Source organism: Phycodurus eques, chromosome 20 (genome assembly GCF_024500275.1).
Source record: "Phycodurus eques isolate BA_2022a chromosome 20, UOR_Pequ_1.1, whole genome shotgun sequence".
NCBI classification, from domain to species: Eukaryota; Metazoa; Chordata; class Actinopteri; order Syngnathiformes; family Syngnathidae; genus Phycodurus; species Phycodurus eques.
In genome coordinates, this window is record NC_084544.1 from 16268845 (window position 1) to 16286077 (window position 17233).

Here is a 17233-nt window from a genome sequence, read left to right on the forward strand (position 1 = left end):
ATTTGAAAATGACAATTTCACACCCCAAACCCACCCAGCCGCACCAGCGACAACCATCACACCTCTGACTCCCCCTTCTAAATTGACCACACATGAACAGGATGTGAGACGTATCTTCAAACAACAAAACATTAACAAAACATCAGGCCCAGACCTTGTGTCCCCATCCTCAAAGTCTGCGTGGAGCAACTTCCTCCAGTCTTCACACAGATCTTCAATAGAACTCTGGAACTGTGTGAAGTACCACCCTGTTTCAAATGCTAAACCATCATCTCAGTCCCCAAGAAACCTGCAATCTCGAGTCTGAGTGACTACAGGCCTGTCGCCCTGACATCTGTGGTCATGAAGTCCTTTGAGCACTCCGTGCTGGACCACCTATAGAGTGTCATAGGTCCCCTGCTGGACCCTCTGCAGTTTGCCTTCCAAATAAACAGCTCTGTGGATGACGCAGTCAACATGGGACTCCACTTCATCCTAGAACACTTCAATGGCGCGAGGACCCTGTTCGTGGACTTCAGCTCTGCGTTCAACACCATCATCCCCGAACTCCTCTCCTCCAAGCTCCTTCAGCTCAGCGTCTCACCTGCCATCTGCCGGTGGATTTACAGCTTCCCACCCTTGAGGACTTACACGCTGCCAGAACTAAGACAAAAGCTTGCAAAATCCTCTTGGATCCTCCACATCCCCATCACCACTTCTTTCAGCTTCTTCCCTCTAGTAGGCGCTATTGATCAACACAAACTAAAACTAGCAGACATTACAACAGCTTCTTCCCTCTTGCCATTAACTTCCTAAACAGTTAATTTACAATTCCATTGTAAAATGCTGCCAATTTTGTCTTGAGATTGTTGTCACATCTCTGTCGGGGAACTTCTACATTATTATGTAGTCTTGTCACTCTGCACTATTTGTTGTTGACTAATACTGGCCACTCATCCTTGAGAACTATATGCACCATTTGCAAAATTGCCACTGTTCCAGATTATTGCACTACTAGTCACTTGAAACTGCTTAAACTTCTTGAAGACTGCACCAGTTGACAAAAAAAAGTATTAGTATTACAGGTCACATTTCTTTGCTGAGTCACTCTCCATAGTGTGTTTTTATGTTTTCATGTCTCAAAAGTATTTTTTTGTGAAAATTCTGACATAATACCAGGGCCAAACATTAACTGTGGCCCGGTGGCCTGGGGCCACTATGCCGCTGTGCTGGGCCACCACCCACACATAGACACTGCCCCACTTTTTTAGCTTACTCCATGCATGCAGCGCACAACACTGCCCTTAAGAGGCCAAGGGAAACATAGCAGGAACCGCAGATACATTCGTGGCTTTGTACAACCCCAATTCCAATGAATTTGGGACGTTGTGTTAAACAAATAATAATAGAATACAACAATTTGCAAATCATGTTGTACCTATATTTCATTGAATACTCTACAAAGAAAAGATATTTAATCTTAAAACTGATAAACATGATTGTTTTTAGCAAATAATCATTAACTTAGAATTTTATGGCTGCAACACGTTCCCAAAATGCTGGGACAGGTGGCAAAAAAGACTGAGAAAGTTGAGGAATGCTCATAAAACACCTGTTTGGAACATCCCACAGGTATACAGGCTCATTGGGAAAAGGTGGGGGCCATGATTGGGTAGAAAAGAAGCTTCCCTGAAGTGCTCAGTCATTCACAGGCAAAGATGGGGTGAGGTTCACCTCTTTGTGAACAAGTGTGTGAGAAAATAGTCCAACAGTTTCAGGACAATGTTCCTCAACGTACAATTGCAAGGAATTTAGGGATTTCATCATCTACGGTCCATAATATCATCAAAAGTTTCAGAGAATTTGGAGAAATCACTGCATGTAAGCGGCGATGCGAAAAACCAACATGCCTGTGACCTTCGAACCATCAGGCGGCACTGCATCAAAAACCGACATCAATGTGTAAAGGATATCACCACATGGGGTCAGGAACACTTCAGAAAACCAATGTCAGTAAATACAATTCGGTGCTACATCCCTAAGTGCAACTTGAAACTCTACTATGCAAACCTAAAGCCATTTATCAACAACACCCAGAAACGCCGCCAGCTTCTCTGGGCCCGAGCTCATCTAAGATGGACTGATGCAAAATGGAAAAGTGTTCTGTGGTCCGACGAGTCCACATTTCAAATTGTTTTTGGAAATGGTGGACGTCGTGTCCTCCGGGCCAAAGAGGAAAAGAACCATCCGGACTGTTATGGACGCAAAGTTCAAAAGCCAGCATCTGTGATGGTATGGGGCTTTGTTAGTGCAAATGGGATGGGTAACTTACACACCTGTGAAGGCACCATTAATGCTGAAAGGTATAAACAGGTTTTGGAGAAACATAAGCTGCCATCTAAGCAACGTCTTTTTCATGGACACCCCTGCTTATTTCAGCAAGACAATGCCAAACCACATTCCGCACGTGTTACAACAGCGTGGCATCGTAGTAAAAGAGTGCGGGTACTAGACTGGCCTGCCTGCAGTCCAGAACTGTCTCCCATTGAAAATGTGTGGCGCATTATCAAGCGTAAAATACGACAACGGAGACCCCGGACTGTTGAACAGCTGAAGCTGTACATCAAGCAAGAATGGGAAAGAATTCCACCTACAAAGCTTCAACAATTAGTTTCCTCAATTCCCAAACGTTAATATAGCCATAAGATTCTAAGTTAATGATTATTTGCTAAAAACAATCAAGTTGATCAGTTTGAACATTAAATATCTTGTCTTTGTTGTGTATTCAATTAAATATATATATTAAATATAGGTGAAAAACATGATTTGCAAGTCATTGTATTCTGTTTTTATTTATGTTTAACACAACGTCCCAACTTCATTGGAATTGGGGTTGTATAAAAATACACATTCTGTCTGACATTAAATCAGACTAAAAGTTTTACCAAGCACAGTAACATAGTAAGCCCTCATTGATATGATTCTGAATAACACATGCGGTTGCACCTTGTTTCTTCATTTTACATGTCTTACCAGTAGCTGTTCTTGGTCTTCTTGGGCATGCGTGTCAGTGGTGGCTCCAGGCAACCCAAATGATAGTAGAGTTTGCAGGTGTCACACAGCACTAGCAGATGTTGGTCTTGGTTCTTTTTACAGATGCCACAGCTGCCGACACAACAAAGTTGTTTATGAGTAACAGCTGTTTACATTAGTCATGATGAACACATAGAATGTCGAAAAGTAATAGAATGTAGAAAATGATTTATTTTCCTTTAATTGTCTGTTCCATTGTTTTGGATACCAAATTGGACTCATATCCACTACCTATGGTTAAAAGTATGAAAGACGACCTTGTACGTAATTCACCATGAGTCAATAAATGGAACGACATAGTTTTATAGTGTCTGTTCAGGAGGTTGCAGAATTGCTGGAATGTATTACTGATTGTGTCAATGCCTACTGAGAGTGAATTATTTTTTTAAAATCTTGAGCCAAAACAGTTCAGCGAATGTTTAGTGTATTATCAACACAGATTTATAAACTCCTAGGATATGCTCAGTGTTGTACTTTCCTTTACACAACTAGCAATACAACTACAGTTTGTTAAAAAAGTATGTTCAAAAGTATGGTGGCAAAGTGCAGGGGTTCTGCTTGAAAAGGTCCAGAGACGTAACATCTCCGCCATCGAGTAACGAAGCGGAGTTGCAGAGTCAGACACAGCACAATCCACAGCCAGTCGGTCAGTGTGTCATCAGCCATTGCAATTTGTGGACGCAGGGAAGCGGCCAGGGACTCTGGCAGGGTGGAAGCAGACTGTGCTTTGTGGGGGCACACCAGAAGGCTGACCAGCCACAGAGCACGGGGGGGAGCCACACAAGAGTCCCAAACAGGTGTGTACCCACTGGCGAAACTAGCTTTTGGCTAACAAGGGGCAATAAGCAGCAGAAAGCTAAAGGCTGTTTAACTACTCTTATGGGGTTGCAGAGTGTTCGATCGAACAAACCGAGTCTAACAAATGGGTTTAAAATGCAGCACTAATATGAACCAATCTTTAGTGAATTGATAAAACTACAGTACGCACATAATAGCAAAATCAGCGGAAGAGGTGCAGCAGCTTGCCAGCGATCCCTACAATATTATGTTGTATTGTATGACATACAGTATGTTCAGGGTGAAAAGCTTGGGTTTTGAACTTTCATTAGTTATCATAATATATAATACATTCCAATACAATTACTGTTGCTCTTCATTCCTTTTACAGCTTTACCGGACACCTTCCTCCACCCGTTCCAACCTGCTTGGACCCGTTACTTCACTTCCTGACCACACTCCTCATTGCTCTGGACTGTTGACCCCAAGTATTTAAAGTCCTCCACCCTTGCTATCTCTTCTCCCTGTAGCCTCACTCTTCCCCCACCACCCCTCTCATTCATGCACGTATATTCCGTCTTACTTTGGCTAATGTTCATTCCTCTCCTTTCCAGTGCATGCCTCCATCTTTCTAACCGTTCCTCCAGCTGCTCCCTTCTTTCACTGCAGATCACAATGTCATTTGTGAACATCATGGTCTACAGGGATTCCAGTCTAACCTCATCTGTCAACCTATCCATCAGCACTGCAAACAGGAAGGGGCTCAGGGCTGATCCCTGATGCAGTCCCACCTCCACCTTAAACTCCTCTGTCACACCTACAGCACACATCACCACTGTTCTGTTGCCCTCATCCATCCTGTATTATTCTAACATACTTCTCTGCCACTCCAGACTTCCGCATGCAGTACCACAGTTCCTCTCTGGGTACTCTGTCATAGGTTTTCTCTAGATCTGCAAAGACACAATGTAGCTTCTTCTGACCTTCTCTGTTACTTTTCCATCAACATCCTCAAGGCAAATAACGCATCTCTGGTACTCTTTCTAGGCATGAAATCAAACTGTTGTTCGCAAATACTCACTTCTGTCCCGAGTCTAGCCTCCACTACTCTTTCCCATAACTTCATTGTGTGGCTCATCAACTTTATTCCTCTATAGTTCCCAAAGCTCGACACATCACCCTTGTTCTGAAAAATGGGTACCAGCACACTTTTCCTCCATTCTTAAGGCATCTTTTCACCAGCTAGAATTCTTTTGAACAAGTTGGTCAAAAACTCCACAGCCACCTCTCCTAGATGCTTCCATACCTCCACAGGAATGTCATCAGGCCCTTTCCATTTTTCATCCTCTTTAATGCCTTTCTAACTTCCCTCTTACTTCCTGGTCCACCACACTTGCCTCTTCTACTCTCCCTTCTCTCTCATTTTCCTCATTCATCAACTCCTCGAAGTATTCTTTCCATCTAGCTAGCACACTACTGGCACCAATCAACATATTTCCATCTCTATCCTTAATCACCCTAACCTGCTGCACATCCTTCCCATCTCTATCCCTCTGTCTGGCCAACCTGTATAGATCCTTTTCTCCTTCTTTAGTGTCCAACCTGGCATACGTGTCATCATATGCCTCTTGTTTGGCCTTTGCCACCTCTACCACCTCTCTTTGCCCTATGTCACATCTCAATGTATTCCTTTCGCCTCTCCTCGGTCCTCTCAGTGTCCCACTTCTTCTTAGCTAAACTCTTGCCTTGTATGATTTCCTGTACTGTGAGGTTCCACCGCCAAGTCTCCTTCTCTCCTTTCCTCCCAGAAGATACACCAAGTACTCGCCTGCCTGCCTCTCTGATCACCTTGGCTGCAGTGATCCAGTCTTTTGGAAGCTCCTCCTGTCCACCGAGAGCCTGTCTCAGTTCTTCCTGAAAAGCTGCACAACACTCTTCCTTTCTCTGATTCCACCACATGGTTCTCTCTTCTGCCTTTGTCTTCCTAATCTTCCTCCCAACTACCAAAGTCATCTTACACACCACCATCCTCACACTCTCCCCTACCACTACTTTACAGTCGGAAACCTCCTTCAGATTACATCGTCTGCACAAGATGTAATCCACCTGCGTACTTCTACCTTCGCTCTTGTAGGTCACCCTATGTTCGTGCCTCTTCTGGGGAAAAAAAAGTGTTCACTACAGCCATTTGCATCCTTGTTGCAAAGCCTACCACCAAGCTGTCCCTCCATGTTCCTTTCCTGAATGCCGTACTTACCCATCACTTCTTCATCACCCCGATTTCCTTCACCAACATGTCCATTACAATCTGCATCAATCACAACTCTCTCTCTGTCTGGGATGCTCAGAACTACTTCGTCCAGCTCCTTCCAGAATTTCTCTTTCACCTCTAGGTCACATCCTACCTGTGGGAAATAGCCACTAATAACATTATACATAACACCCTCAACTTCAAGTTTCAGCCTCATCACTCGATCTGATACTCTTTTCATCTCCAAGACATTATTAGCCAACTCTTCTTTTAAAATAACCCCAACTGCATTTCTCTTCCCATCTACACCATGGTAAAATAATTTAAAGCCTGTCCCTAAACTTCTAGCCTTACTGCCTTTCCACCTGCTTTCCTGGACACACAATATATCAACCCTTTCTCCTAATCATCATGTCAACCAACTCCCGAGATTTTCCTGTCATAGCCCCAACATTCAAAGTCCCCACATTCAAATCTAGGGTCTGTGCTTTCCTCTTCTCTTTCTGCCTAAGAGCCCACTTTCTACCTCTCCTTCGTCTTCGACCCACAGTAGCTGAATTTCCACCGGCGCCCTGCAGGTTAACGGTGCCGGGGGCGGACGCTGTTAACCCGGGGCACGACTGATCCGGTATGGAATTCTTTAGATGGACGCTCATATTTGTTTGGCAAAGTTTTAAGCCGGATGCCCTTCCTGATGCAACCCTCTGCATTTATCCGGGCATGGGACCGACCAGCGTACAGTTTGCACTGGCTTGTGCCCCCCGTAGGGTTGCATTTGTATGCTGATCTTAAAGAATGTTGGAAAAATATGGAGAACAAAAATAAGAATTTGAGAAGGGGAGAAATAATTCTTCACCGAAAAATCTACAGTGTGCAGTTGATTTGCCAGAGATTCAAACTATAGCATAATTTCACAATGCAGCCAAAAGAAAAAAAAAGGAAAAAAAATATTTTAACAAAATAGGTTTGGAAAATACACATCAATATACTGTATGCACCATTATTTGCATCACTATTTTAAATTCCAAATTGCTGTACATAGACTGGAAATGGCAAGCCATCCTACTGTTTCTGCCGCTGGTGTTTGGTATTTATAAAGTAAGTGCACTAAGATTTCAATGTGTGTGAGATCTCCCACCTGTAGAGAATTGCTGGCAGGCTGGATGGTTTCCCTTGAGTTCCCTCCTCTTTCTTGCTAGACTTCCTCTCTTTGGGGGCTTTTAAAACAGCTGGAGTGTTTAGTTCCTGTAGAACAGGGGAGAATATCACAGTTCTGTTAAACAGTTCCAGAAGCGGTCATGTTCCACCCATGAAACACAGTCCTGCACTTGAAAGTGCCCATCCATGTAGTGCAGATAAAATGTCTCCATTTCTTAGTGTTAATAACTTTTTGAGTAGATTGTGCAATACATTCTTTGGGGAAAAAAGACTTTTTTTTTCAGGTTACAACAAGTAAATAGCATTCAATTTCACTGCATGAAACCTAAATGGACCCATTGAACTCGTGTTTTTCGTCAACATAGCTCATTACCACTTTATAAAGACTGTACCATTTCATAAATGTTTAATAAATACTGATAACTTCAGTTTCTCTCGCAGGTCTCTCCCGTGGACGCTGCATTTTTTCATCCTCTGACTGGTTCAATTTCCCGTCCTCTGATCGTTGTCCTGCAGCTAACTCTATGGGATTCATTGGGGTTCACGCAGGTCCCAAGACGGACGAATATCGTACATGATTAAACATTCATTTTCAAAGGGGACTTTTCTCGAAAAACTGGACATTGTGAGGAGAGAACGGCTTGTTTGTTTGAACCCAGAAAAGGGTTTATTCGCTTCACTGCTAGAGCAGCCACAACAACAGCTACAGGTCGCTCTGACAACCCAACAAAACTCTGAGCGGGAAAGGATAATGGAGTTTGTCTATAAATAATACGCATCTTTGGAGAGTACGATGAATTTTATTGAAAGTTTTAATGTTTTTTTTGTCACGTTATTAGAAGTTAGAATTAATTTATTGGAGAGGTTTGTATTTTTTGGAGGTGATGTTGGAAGCTAAAGATTGAATTATGTTTCTTGCTTAAGTAATGATGGTATACATAGTCACAAATCTTACAGTGCAACCAAAGTCATTTTCCGTGTTTTGTTTCCAAATATGTTAAAAAGTGTTGAACACATGCAAAGACAGAACAATACAGTACTGAATTGTTGAGATATAGCTTAAAACTCATTCACCTAGCTGTTCCTGATTTTGTGGGTGGGGCTAGAAACTAGCCCCGGGATGTCACGGGGCTGGAGCGTATATCCCACTATATAGACAACAAGCGCCTCTAATCCATGCAGTGGTCATGTGGCGGAATTGCACTTCCTTGTTCCTAAATAACTTCACCCAGTTCTACCAGTATAGCGTACATTTGGCCAAGAAACAATGCTCACAACTTGAAAACACACCTCTTCCCTCAAGGGTAATGCGTTTTGTGTTATTTGGGCAACGTGTCTTGCCGTTTTGCACCCACACACGTTGTGTTGCGGGGCAGCAAGGAAACGGATGAGATCCGCCACCCGGCAGCCCATTGTCTGCTGTAAATCCAGCACAAAAAGCGATCATCTGAAAATTCATTCGGAGTCGTGCGACTTTTGGCACAACATTTGTTGGCCACAAAAGCCCTTTGCCCGCTGAATTTTAAAGGAGGTAAAATTGTCCTGGCGGCGCACTTTATGGTCATGATGCCAGTTCACAGGCTGCTTCTCTCCAGCCAGTAAAATCCTGCGATACCTCGGTCGCTGGAAAGGACGCGTGAGAGAATGAAGGTGGTATGTGTATTTGATTGATAGGAGAGGCGGAATTTTCAGAGCGCTCAGCGACACGCACGCAGTCTGCAAGCTGAAAGCATGTCTCAATTCTTGACGAAATTGAAGCCTGATTTCACATGCTTTGCATTTTTTTTTTTTTTATTCATTCATTCATTGTCAAGCTTGTTAACAAGACTTCTCTGTGATGTTATTTTTCTCCTGTTTGGTTGCACTTTAATGAAACTGAGAGCTACTTCTTGGGTACTGACTAATGCGAAGGGCTACCATTTTAATACACACATCTGAGATAAAAATGCTCAAATTATCTTTCGTAATATCGTTATTGGTGGCACGGTGCATGCCTGGTTAGCACATCTGCCTCACAGTCGTGAGGACCGGGGTTCAATCCCCGGCCCCGCCTGTGTGAAGTTTACATGTTCTCCTCGTGCCTGCGTGGGTTTTCTCCTGGTACTCCGGTTTCCTCCCACATCTCAAAAACATGTGTGGTAGGTTAATTGAAGACTTTAAATTGTCCGTAGGTGTGAACGTGGGTGCGAATGGTTGTTTGTTTATATATGCTCTGGGATTGGCTGGCGACCAGTTCAGGGTGTACCCTGCCTCCCGCCCGAAGATAGCTGGGCTAGGCTCCAGCGCGCCTGCGACCCTCGTGAGGCTAAGCGGTACAGAAAAGGATAAAATATTGTTTTATTATATGTTAGAATTAATAATTAATTATTCAAACGGATGTAAACACACTGATCAGGTTAATGATTTCTCACAATAATTTGGAAAGAGATAAATATCAATATGGATCACTTTATTTCTGTAAAGCTCTTGTCAGTGTTTACATTTTCAAATGATCACTTCTACACAATGTCCCATCGCTACGAGCAACTTCTCGAACAAGCCCGCGGGCACCACGTTGGTGACCCCTGGTATACATCCTCAAATATGCTTAAACGCCTCTCTCACTGTGTAGTGCCACGCATAAGTGTTGCATGAGCTGTTTCATAATTATTGTGAGAAATCATTAACCTGATCAGCAGCGTCTTTACATAAAGGAAGATCGTTAATTATTCATAATAAAAACATAAAATAATAAGATATTTCCGGTGTTAATTGAAGCAATATAATGTATGAGTACTGAAATATATTGACTTCTTATAATGGGACTGAAGTGTCCACAGCATGTTACGAAACCCGCCGTTGTCCACTACAGAATTGGGTCGCATGTCGAAAGCAATAAATCATATTTGAATCATATTGTCCAAATAAGTCGGGTAAAGTTTTTGTAGGACGGGTGCTCCTTGTTTTTGTCTGGCACTTGTTTTGTCATTGTGGTGATGTCGGTGTAAATGTGATGTCATGTTAGTTGTATTTACACCACCCTAGTTAAGCATTGTGTGACACCTGCAACATATCATTGAACTTTTGGCTACGACCTGCTTGTCATATGGGACATACTTAACACTAAAACCAAATGTACCTCCAAAGGGCACGTAGCGAGTACGCATTGACAGACAAGGTGCCACCGGAAACCCCCCCCCCCCACCACAAAGACTCTTTGATGTGCAGAACTGAAATAGCGACCAAAGGTTGCGAGATCCTTTCTCCACTGGGAACATTGCTGGAACGCAGACGACACCTGCTGTGGACTTGCATTAGTTTTTTTTTTTTTAACCAAAGACAAATGTCTGTTTGGATATTTTACGAACTCTGCTGAAATATTGCAAACATATGCTTGATTTAAAGCCAAATAGTATGAAATTTTGTATTGAACAATAAGCAGGTGATGTTCAAAGGCTAAAGTTTAAACAATGATTTTATATGCTTGATCTATGAGTAAGAGTACAAAGTTGGGAGTATTTTATATTAATATATGACTTTTACACTATTTTTATGGCTAAATTGTTAACCAAAATTCAAGTCGATGGGTGTGATCTTCTCCATTTTCCCCGTCTCTTAGACACACCTCCTGGGTATTTAACCTTGGACTACCGCCTCCTCTTTGCTTTTGTTCAATCTTGCTTCTTGGCTCCTGGTCCTTCATGCTGCAAGTTACCGAAGCCGCCCCTCCCCCCTCCCCTTTTCTTCGTTCGAACATGCGGTTCGACCAGCGCGAGCCTGGGATGGAGACTTGGCTTCCCGGCTAACGTAGGTCACCGCTAGGCAATCAGAGCAGTTGCTACTAAAAATAACAGGTACGCTTCCAGCCAAGGGTGAGCTCTCGGAAGTTGCCAGCGGGTCCCTGAAAAGGCAGGAAGAGAAAGGGTCACATTCTCCCACAGTCGCGTGAAGAACAACTTCCCTTTTTCTTTTTCCGCCTGTTTTTGTTTTTACCTTTTGGACATCTTCTTCAACTAAAGCTGCCTTTGTGCCTCCCAGGACAACTGAGAAAGACCATCCCCAAAGACCAACTCATCTACGTTCGTGAGTAGAACATGGCAGTCGTTGCCAGAATGTACAAAATTAGTGCCTACTAATTTTGGGGGGAAAAGCCAGCTTCACAGAAGTTCCAACTTTGTACTAGCTCAACACGCTATGAATAGGTTATTCATGCTGATTTTTAGCCCAGCAACCCACGATGTCCTATTTCCCTTTTTGTATGCCTATTTTTCTTTCATTTATCATTACTGTTATTTTCTTTTTGTGGTAGAGTCCCTCTGTATGTTACCCCATAGTTCCTCTTCTGGATTTAATTAAATGTTTTATAAAATTCCACTCCCAGTTTGTTTTTTTTGTGTATGCTTTTGTTCAATAGTGAAACCTCAGTAATCTCGAACTCATATTTTATCCGTGTAGGAGATCAGAGACTGATCATGGTTTTTCATCCCTTTTCCTAAATTTTACACATCTAAAAAGAGACGTGGTGCCTCCTTCCAGGACAGAAATAGTTTGATTATAACGTTAAACGTAAAAACCAAGCTAAACAGGAAGGAACCTAAATTTATTGCGTTTTATCCTAAACCAATATACGTTACAGCCATATTTGAAGGATGGTGGAGGATTTTCGATATCAGGAGGGTCTATGGAACTAGCCATGTTTCAACGGCGAGTTAGCTTCGGTCTCAGCAGCTTGGGGTACGTTTGGAAATGTTCTCGGGACAGCACATTTTGAGAGTAGAGTTAGGGTGTCTGTGAATTTCCGAACGCACCCTTCCTTGGTCGGAATGAATGGGAGAGGAGCAACATAGTGGATCTGTCCTCCTCATCAGATGTTGATGCAGTTGGCAGAAAATGACAAATTGTCATTTAGTGCGTACTGAACCATGAATCAAACGATTCAATCCAGATACGTGTTGTTCATCTGTTCTTGAATTTCTTTGGATCGTGGCATTTTGTTGCAGGATCTAAGTGATTTCTTGATTTAACAGGTCTGGAGGTAATGAGCCTTGAGTGTGTTCAGTGAAAATGAAGTTGGCTTTCCAAAAATGTGATTAGCCACAGTTAATTAATGATTTAACAAGGGGGGGAATTACTTTTTCACACAGGGACAGGTAGATTTGAATTATTATTTTTTTTCCCTGAATAAGTAAAATCACCATTTAAAAACGGCACTTTACGTTGAATTGGGTTCAACGTAAAGTGCTGCTTTTCTGATACTTACATTTGTTTGATGATCTTAAATAATAGAGTGAGGAAACTAAGCAAAAACATAATAAAGAGGAAAAAAACTTTTCACGCCAGTGTATATAATATCTCACAAAGATAACCCAGTACAGTAGATATAAAATGCAATTTGTAAATGTTGATTTTATTTATTAATAAATGGGAAAATAAACTAGCCCTGAAAAGAGTAGTGTAATTGCCAACCTAATCAACCTAATAACTGGTTGTGTCACCAATGGCAGCAATCACTGAAATGAAGCGTTTTAGACTAATTAGTAGAAATATTCGGAGGGTTATTGGAGGGTTTTCAAGCATTTAAGCATGAACTGCATATCTAAGATCACAAAACAGCATCTTAATTCGATTTTGACTTGACGACTCCAAAACCTTAATTATTATTCATTTTTATTTTGCCATTCAGAGGTAGACTCGGGTCGTTGTCCTGCTGCATAACCCAATAGCACTTGATCTTAAGCGGAAGAACTGATGGCCACATTACCATGTTTGACTGATGATATGATCTAATATCAAATGCTGTGTTCTTTTCACACCAGATTTAATGGGCCGCACACCTTCCAAAAAGGTTAACTTTCATTTGGAGATTATTTCTCAGAATGTCTGAGGGATCATAAAGTTGTTGCTTGGCAAATGTGAGACGAGCATTTGTGCTCTTGTTTTTTTTTGTTTTTTTTTCCCCGCTTTGAAACTCTGCCATGGAAGCTATTCTTACCCAGCGTCCTTTCTTATGGTTGAGTCATAAACACAAACCTTAACTGAGGCCAGTGAAGCCTGCAGTTCTTTGTATGTCATTCTGGGTTTGTTTGAGACCTGGATGAGCCGTTGTTGCACTCAAGAGTGGTTGGCTGACCACTACCGGGGAGGTTCATCTCTGTTCCCAGTTTTATCCCTCTATCCTTCCATTTTCAATACCACCTATCCTCATGCGGGTCGCAGCTGAGCTTGAGCCTATCCCAGCTGATCTTAGGGACAGATCCTCATGTGGTCTCTGTAACCAATCGCAGGGCCCAAGTTTTCTCTCTTTCTGGATACTGGCTCTGATCGTAGTTCATTTGAGTCCCAAAGCTTTGGAAATGGCTTTGTAAGCTTTTCATGAATGACCGTGGCATGATGCATATCTTTTTGAGATCGTGAAGCCTATCTCACTGTGTCTGATATGTACTACTAAGTGATTTGTTGATTTCTAAAAACTGTGGTAAATCATTTAACTCAAGATTTAACAAGGGGAGCAATTACTTGTTCTTCTGAATGAAACGTTCGCGAACTAAACAACACTAACAGCCGGCAAAACGGCAGTTGGATGGTTTCTGTGACACATTTACCATTCATTTTGACAATAAAGAGGTTATTCATCAACCATGGGTTGCCTCTGTGTCATTGTGTAAGCTGACGCTACAGCAAATTGTCTTTTTACTGTTACGAGAGGGTGTTTGGTGGTAAACTTTCACAGCTCGTCAGCTAGCGTTAGCATTAGCCTTTTCAGACGGGCGTGCAAACAGACAGCTCTTGTGCTTTTCTTATATGTCAGGAAAGACTTCCATAATTTGCAAGTGACCTTGCTTATCAGTTTCATTTTTTAGTCAAATACTGCCACACGCTTGAAGCACCGCAGGTAATTCGCTACGTCAACTGCTGATTTCAGCCAGGCGTCCGTGTCCAAATCACAGAAGGTCGATCACAAGCTAAAACTGTCATTGCGCAGCGGCAAAGTCCACGCGTCAATTGGTCGACAAATACATTCAACCCCAAGCAGACATTGTAAAATAAATATTCAAAATGTCAAATCAAATGCGAAATGAGCATATGAAAATATGAATAGCTGGTTTCAAGGTTTTCCCTGATTTTTTAGGTAAATTTTGGGGCATATCATTAATTTAGGTCCCTCATGCAAATGAAGACCAAACCCAGATAAACTCAGAGCACAGCTTTTTTTTGTTTTAAATTAGCTCATTTCTGTCCTCAGAGTACTACATGTTTACTTATCAGAAATTCTGACTGTGTCTGGCTGCTCATATAATCTAATAATAATAATAATAATAATAATAATAATAATAATAATAATCAGGTTTGCTGCCTGGAGTGGCCCCTCAACAAATTTTTGGGGGGAACAAATAAAAAAAAAAAAAAAAGGTTATTTTATCGTAAACGTGGTAGAGGAAACATGGCCGGCGCCCACACTCAGAGTGGCCCCTTTATTAATTTTAGGAAGAAAAACAAATTGACCATTATGACGCAATGGCGAAGCGCTGCGGTAAGAGAAAACTCGACCAAGAAAATTGCGTTCCATTGTGGCCCCCTAGCAGCACTACCAAAATAAATGTGGCCATCATTTAAGTTGCCCATCCCTGATATAAACGCTAAGGTTGCTGCACATGAATTTGGAACGCTGCAATGATTTTTTGACAGGAACTACTTGAGACGTTCAGAGTGTGTACATTATCAGCTGATAGTGTACATTTTCGGAGCCAATCAGAATTGAGTATTCACCAAGACCATGGTATAATACTGTGTGCTCTACAACAACAAACAAACATTGTAGCTGTGCTTCTCAGCGCCTTAAAAAAAAAACATGGCTCAATCTACTGTGTGTGTGTGTATATATATATATATATATATATATATTTTAGGTATTCATAATTTTGTGTTTTAGAAAACGGAGCTGGTGTAACAGTCTTGAAAACGTATATTTTTCCATCCAATCCACCTATTTTCCATACTTTTCCAGAGCTGAACAGTTATGAAATCCAATTCTATACTTTTCGTACTTGCTTAGGAACCCTGTCACCCAAACAGTCTACATGTGCTTTGTAAACTAAGACAAGGCATTTTAACCGTGTCCCTCAGGGAAGTCCTGTGGGGGGTTCTACAGGAGTGGGGTACCAGACCACTGATACAGGCTAATTAGTCAATGTATGACTGGTGTCAGAGTTTAATCCGCATTGCCGGCAGTAAATTGGATTTGTTTCCAGTGAAGGTTGACCTTCCCTTTGTCACCGATTCTCCTTTGTCACCGATTCTGTTCATCATCCGTATGGACAGAATTTACAGAGACAGCCGAGGCGTTGAGAGGGTCCGGTTTGGTGGGCTCAGTATTGCATCTCTGCTTTTTGCCGATGATGTGGGTCTGTCGATCTTAAAGGCTCGCGAGAGCAGTTCACAGCCGAGTGTAATGCTGTCGGGACGAGAATCAGCAACTCTGAGGGCATCGTACTCAGTCGGAAAAGGGTGGAGCGCCCTCTCTGAGATCCTACCCCAAGTGGAGGAGTTCAACTATCTTGGGGTCTTCTTCATTAGTGAAGGAAGAATGGAGTGCGAGATCGACAGGCATATTGGTGAAGGGTTTGCAGTATATGGACTTTGCATCGGTCCGTCGTGTCACAATTGACCTAAGGATCTGTGTTCCCGGTCTCAGCTATGGTAATGAGCTGTAAATTGCGACCAAAAGGAAATATCATAGAATCAAGCAGCCAAAATGACGTTCCTCCGCAGGGTGTCAAGGCTCTTCCCTAGAGATAGGGTGAGAAGCTTGGTCATCCCAGAGGGGATCAGACTCGAGCCACTGCCCCTTCAGTCTGGGGATCTAGTTAGGATGCCTCCCTGGTTAGGTGTCCTGGGTGTGTCCCACTGGGAGGAGGCCCCGGGGAAGACGCAAGACACGCTGGAGAAACTGTCTCCTGGCTGGCCTCGATATACCTTCATGTATCCATCCATTCTCTGAACCGCTTATCCTCACTAGGATTGCGGATGTGTTGGCGCTTATGGCAGCTGACTTTGGGCGAGAGACGGGGTTCACCGTGAACTAGTCATCAGCCAATCGTAGATGACATATAAACAACCATTGCATTCACATTCACACCTGCAGACAATTTATAGTCTTCAATTAACTTACCGTGCATGTTCTTGGAATGTGGGAGGAAAACGGAGCATCTGAAGAAAACCCACGCAGGCATGGGGAGAACAGGCAAACTCCACACAGGAAGGACCGGATTGGAACCCGAGATATCAGAACTGTGAGGCGGATGTGCTAACCAATCATGCACCGGGCCACCCCACCTTGAAATTCCCTCTAGAAAGTCTGAATGACATGGCTAGGGAGAGGGAAGTGTCTGGGCTTCAGTACTTAGGCTGCTGCCCCCGCAACCCGACCCCTTATAAAAATCTAATTAGAAAAGGCAAACTTTATTTTTGTTTTCCTATTTTCACTTCCTGTGGGTCTAGTGATCATGTGCTGCTATTGTCACCATAGCGAACAGTAAATGGTATAAGGGTTGCAAAACAATACACTTTTTATTCAGGTCGATTGTAAAGGTGTTATTACGTATGAACAGGATTCGGGCTTCAGCTTTGTGGGTCGCTGCAATAGTTTGCATGTGCACGTACGTGTGCGCACGCCCACACACAAGATTTATCACTGTGCAAAAGCATGACAGAACGATGCACAGCTCACAAGAGAGCATGTAAATACTGTATATACCGGTAGTTGAAGTTAGTATAGTAGAGTAGTGTATACGGTTTCATCTGATTGCAGACAACAAATTCCCTCTCCATCTCTTTAGGTTTTCCCGTTGGCCCCGTGATTGACATTGAAATTGACATTTGGAGTTTTACCATTTCAAATGTTTCTGTCCCAGACCCACAAACCCTAATGACGCGAAGTGTAGGCTTTGTGATCAAGTGCCGCCAATGTTGTCGTTCATGAGTGAAAACTGTGTCTTA

The 17233-nt window shown here is 42.6% G+C and overlaps 1 protein-coding gene across 4 annotated transcripts in view; it reads right to left on the minus strand.

Annotated features, from left to right (window-relative positions):
• Nucleotides 1–17233, minus strand: part of phf14 (PHD finger protein 14) — a 159311-nt gene that overhangs the window by 95177 nt on the left and 46901 nt on the right. For all 4 annotated transcript variants that reach the window (XM_061664634.1, XM_061664633.1, XM_061664635.1 and 1 more), the window contains 2 exons: nucleotides 7239–7345; nucleotides 3013–3144 (listed from right to left, as the gene is read on the minus strand). In XM_061664634.1, the coding sequence (XP_061520618.1) occupies nucleotides 3013–3144; nucleotides 7239–7345 (239 nt within the window). The remainder of the gene's footprint in view (nucleotides 1–3012; nucleotides 3145–7238; nucleotides 7346–17233) is intronic.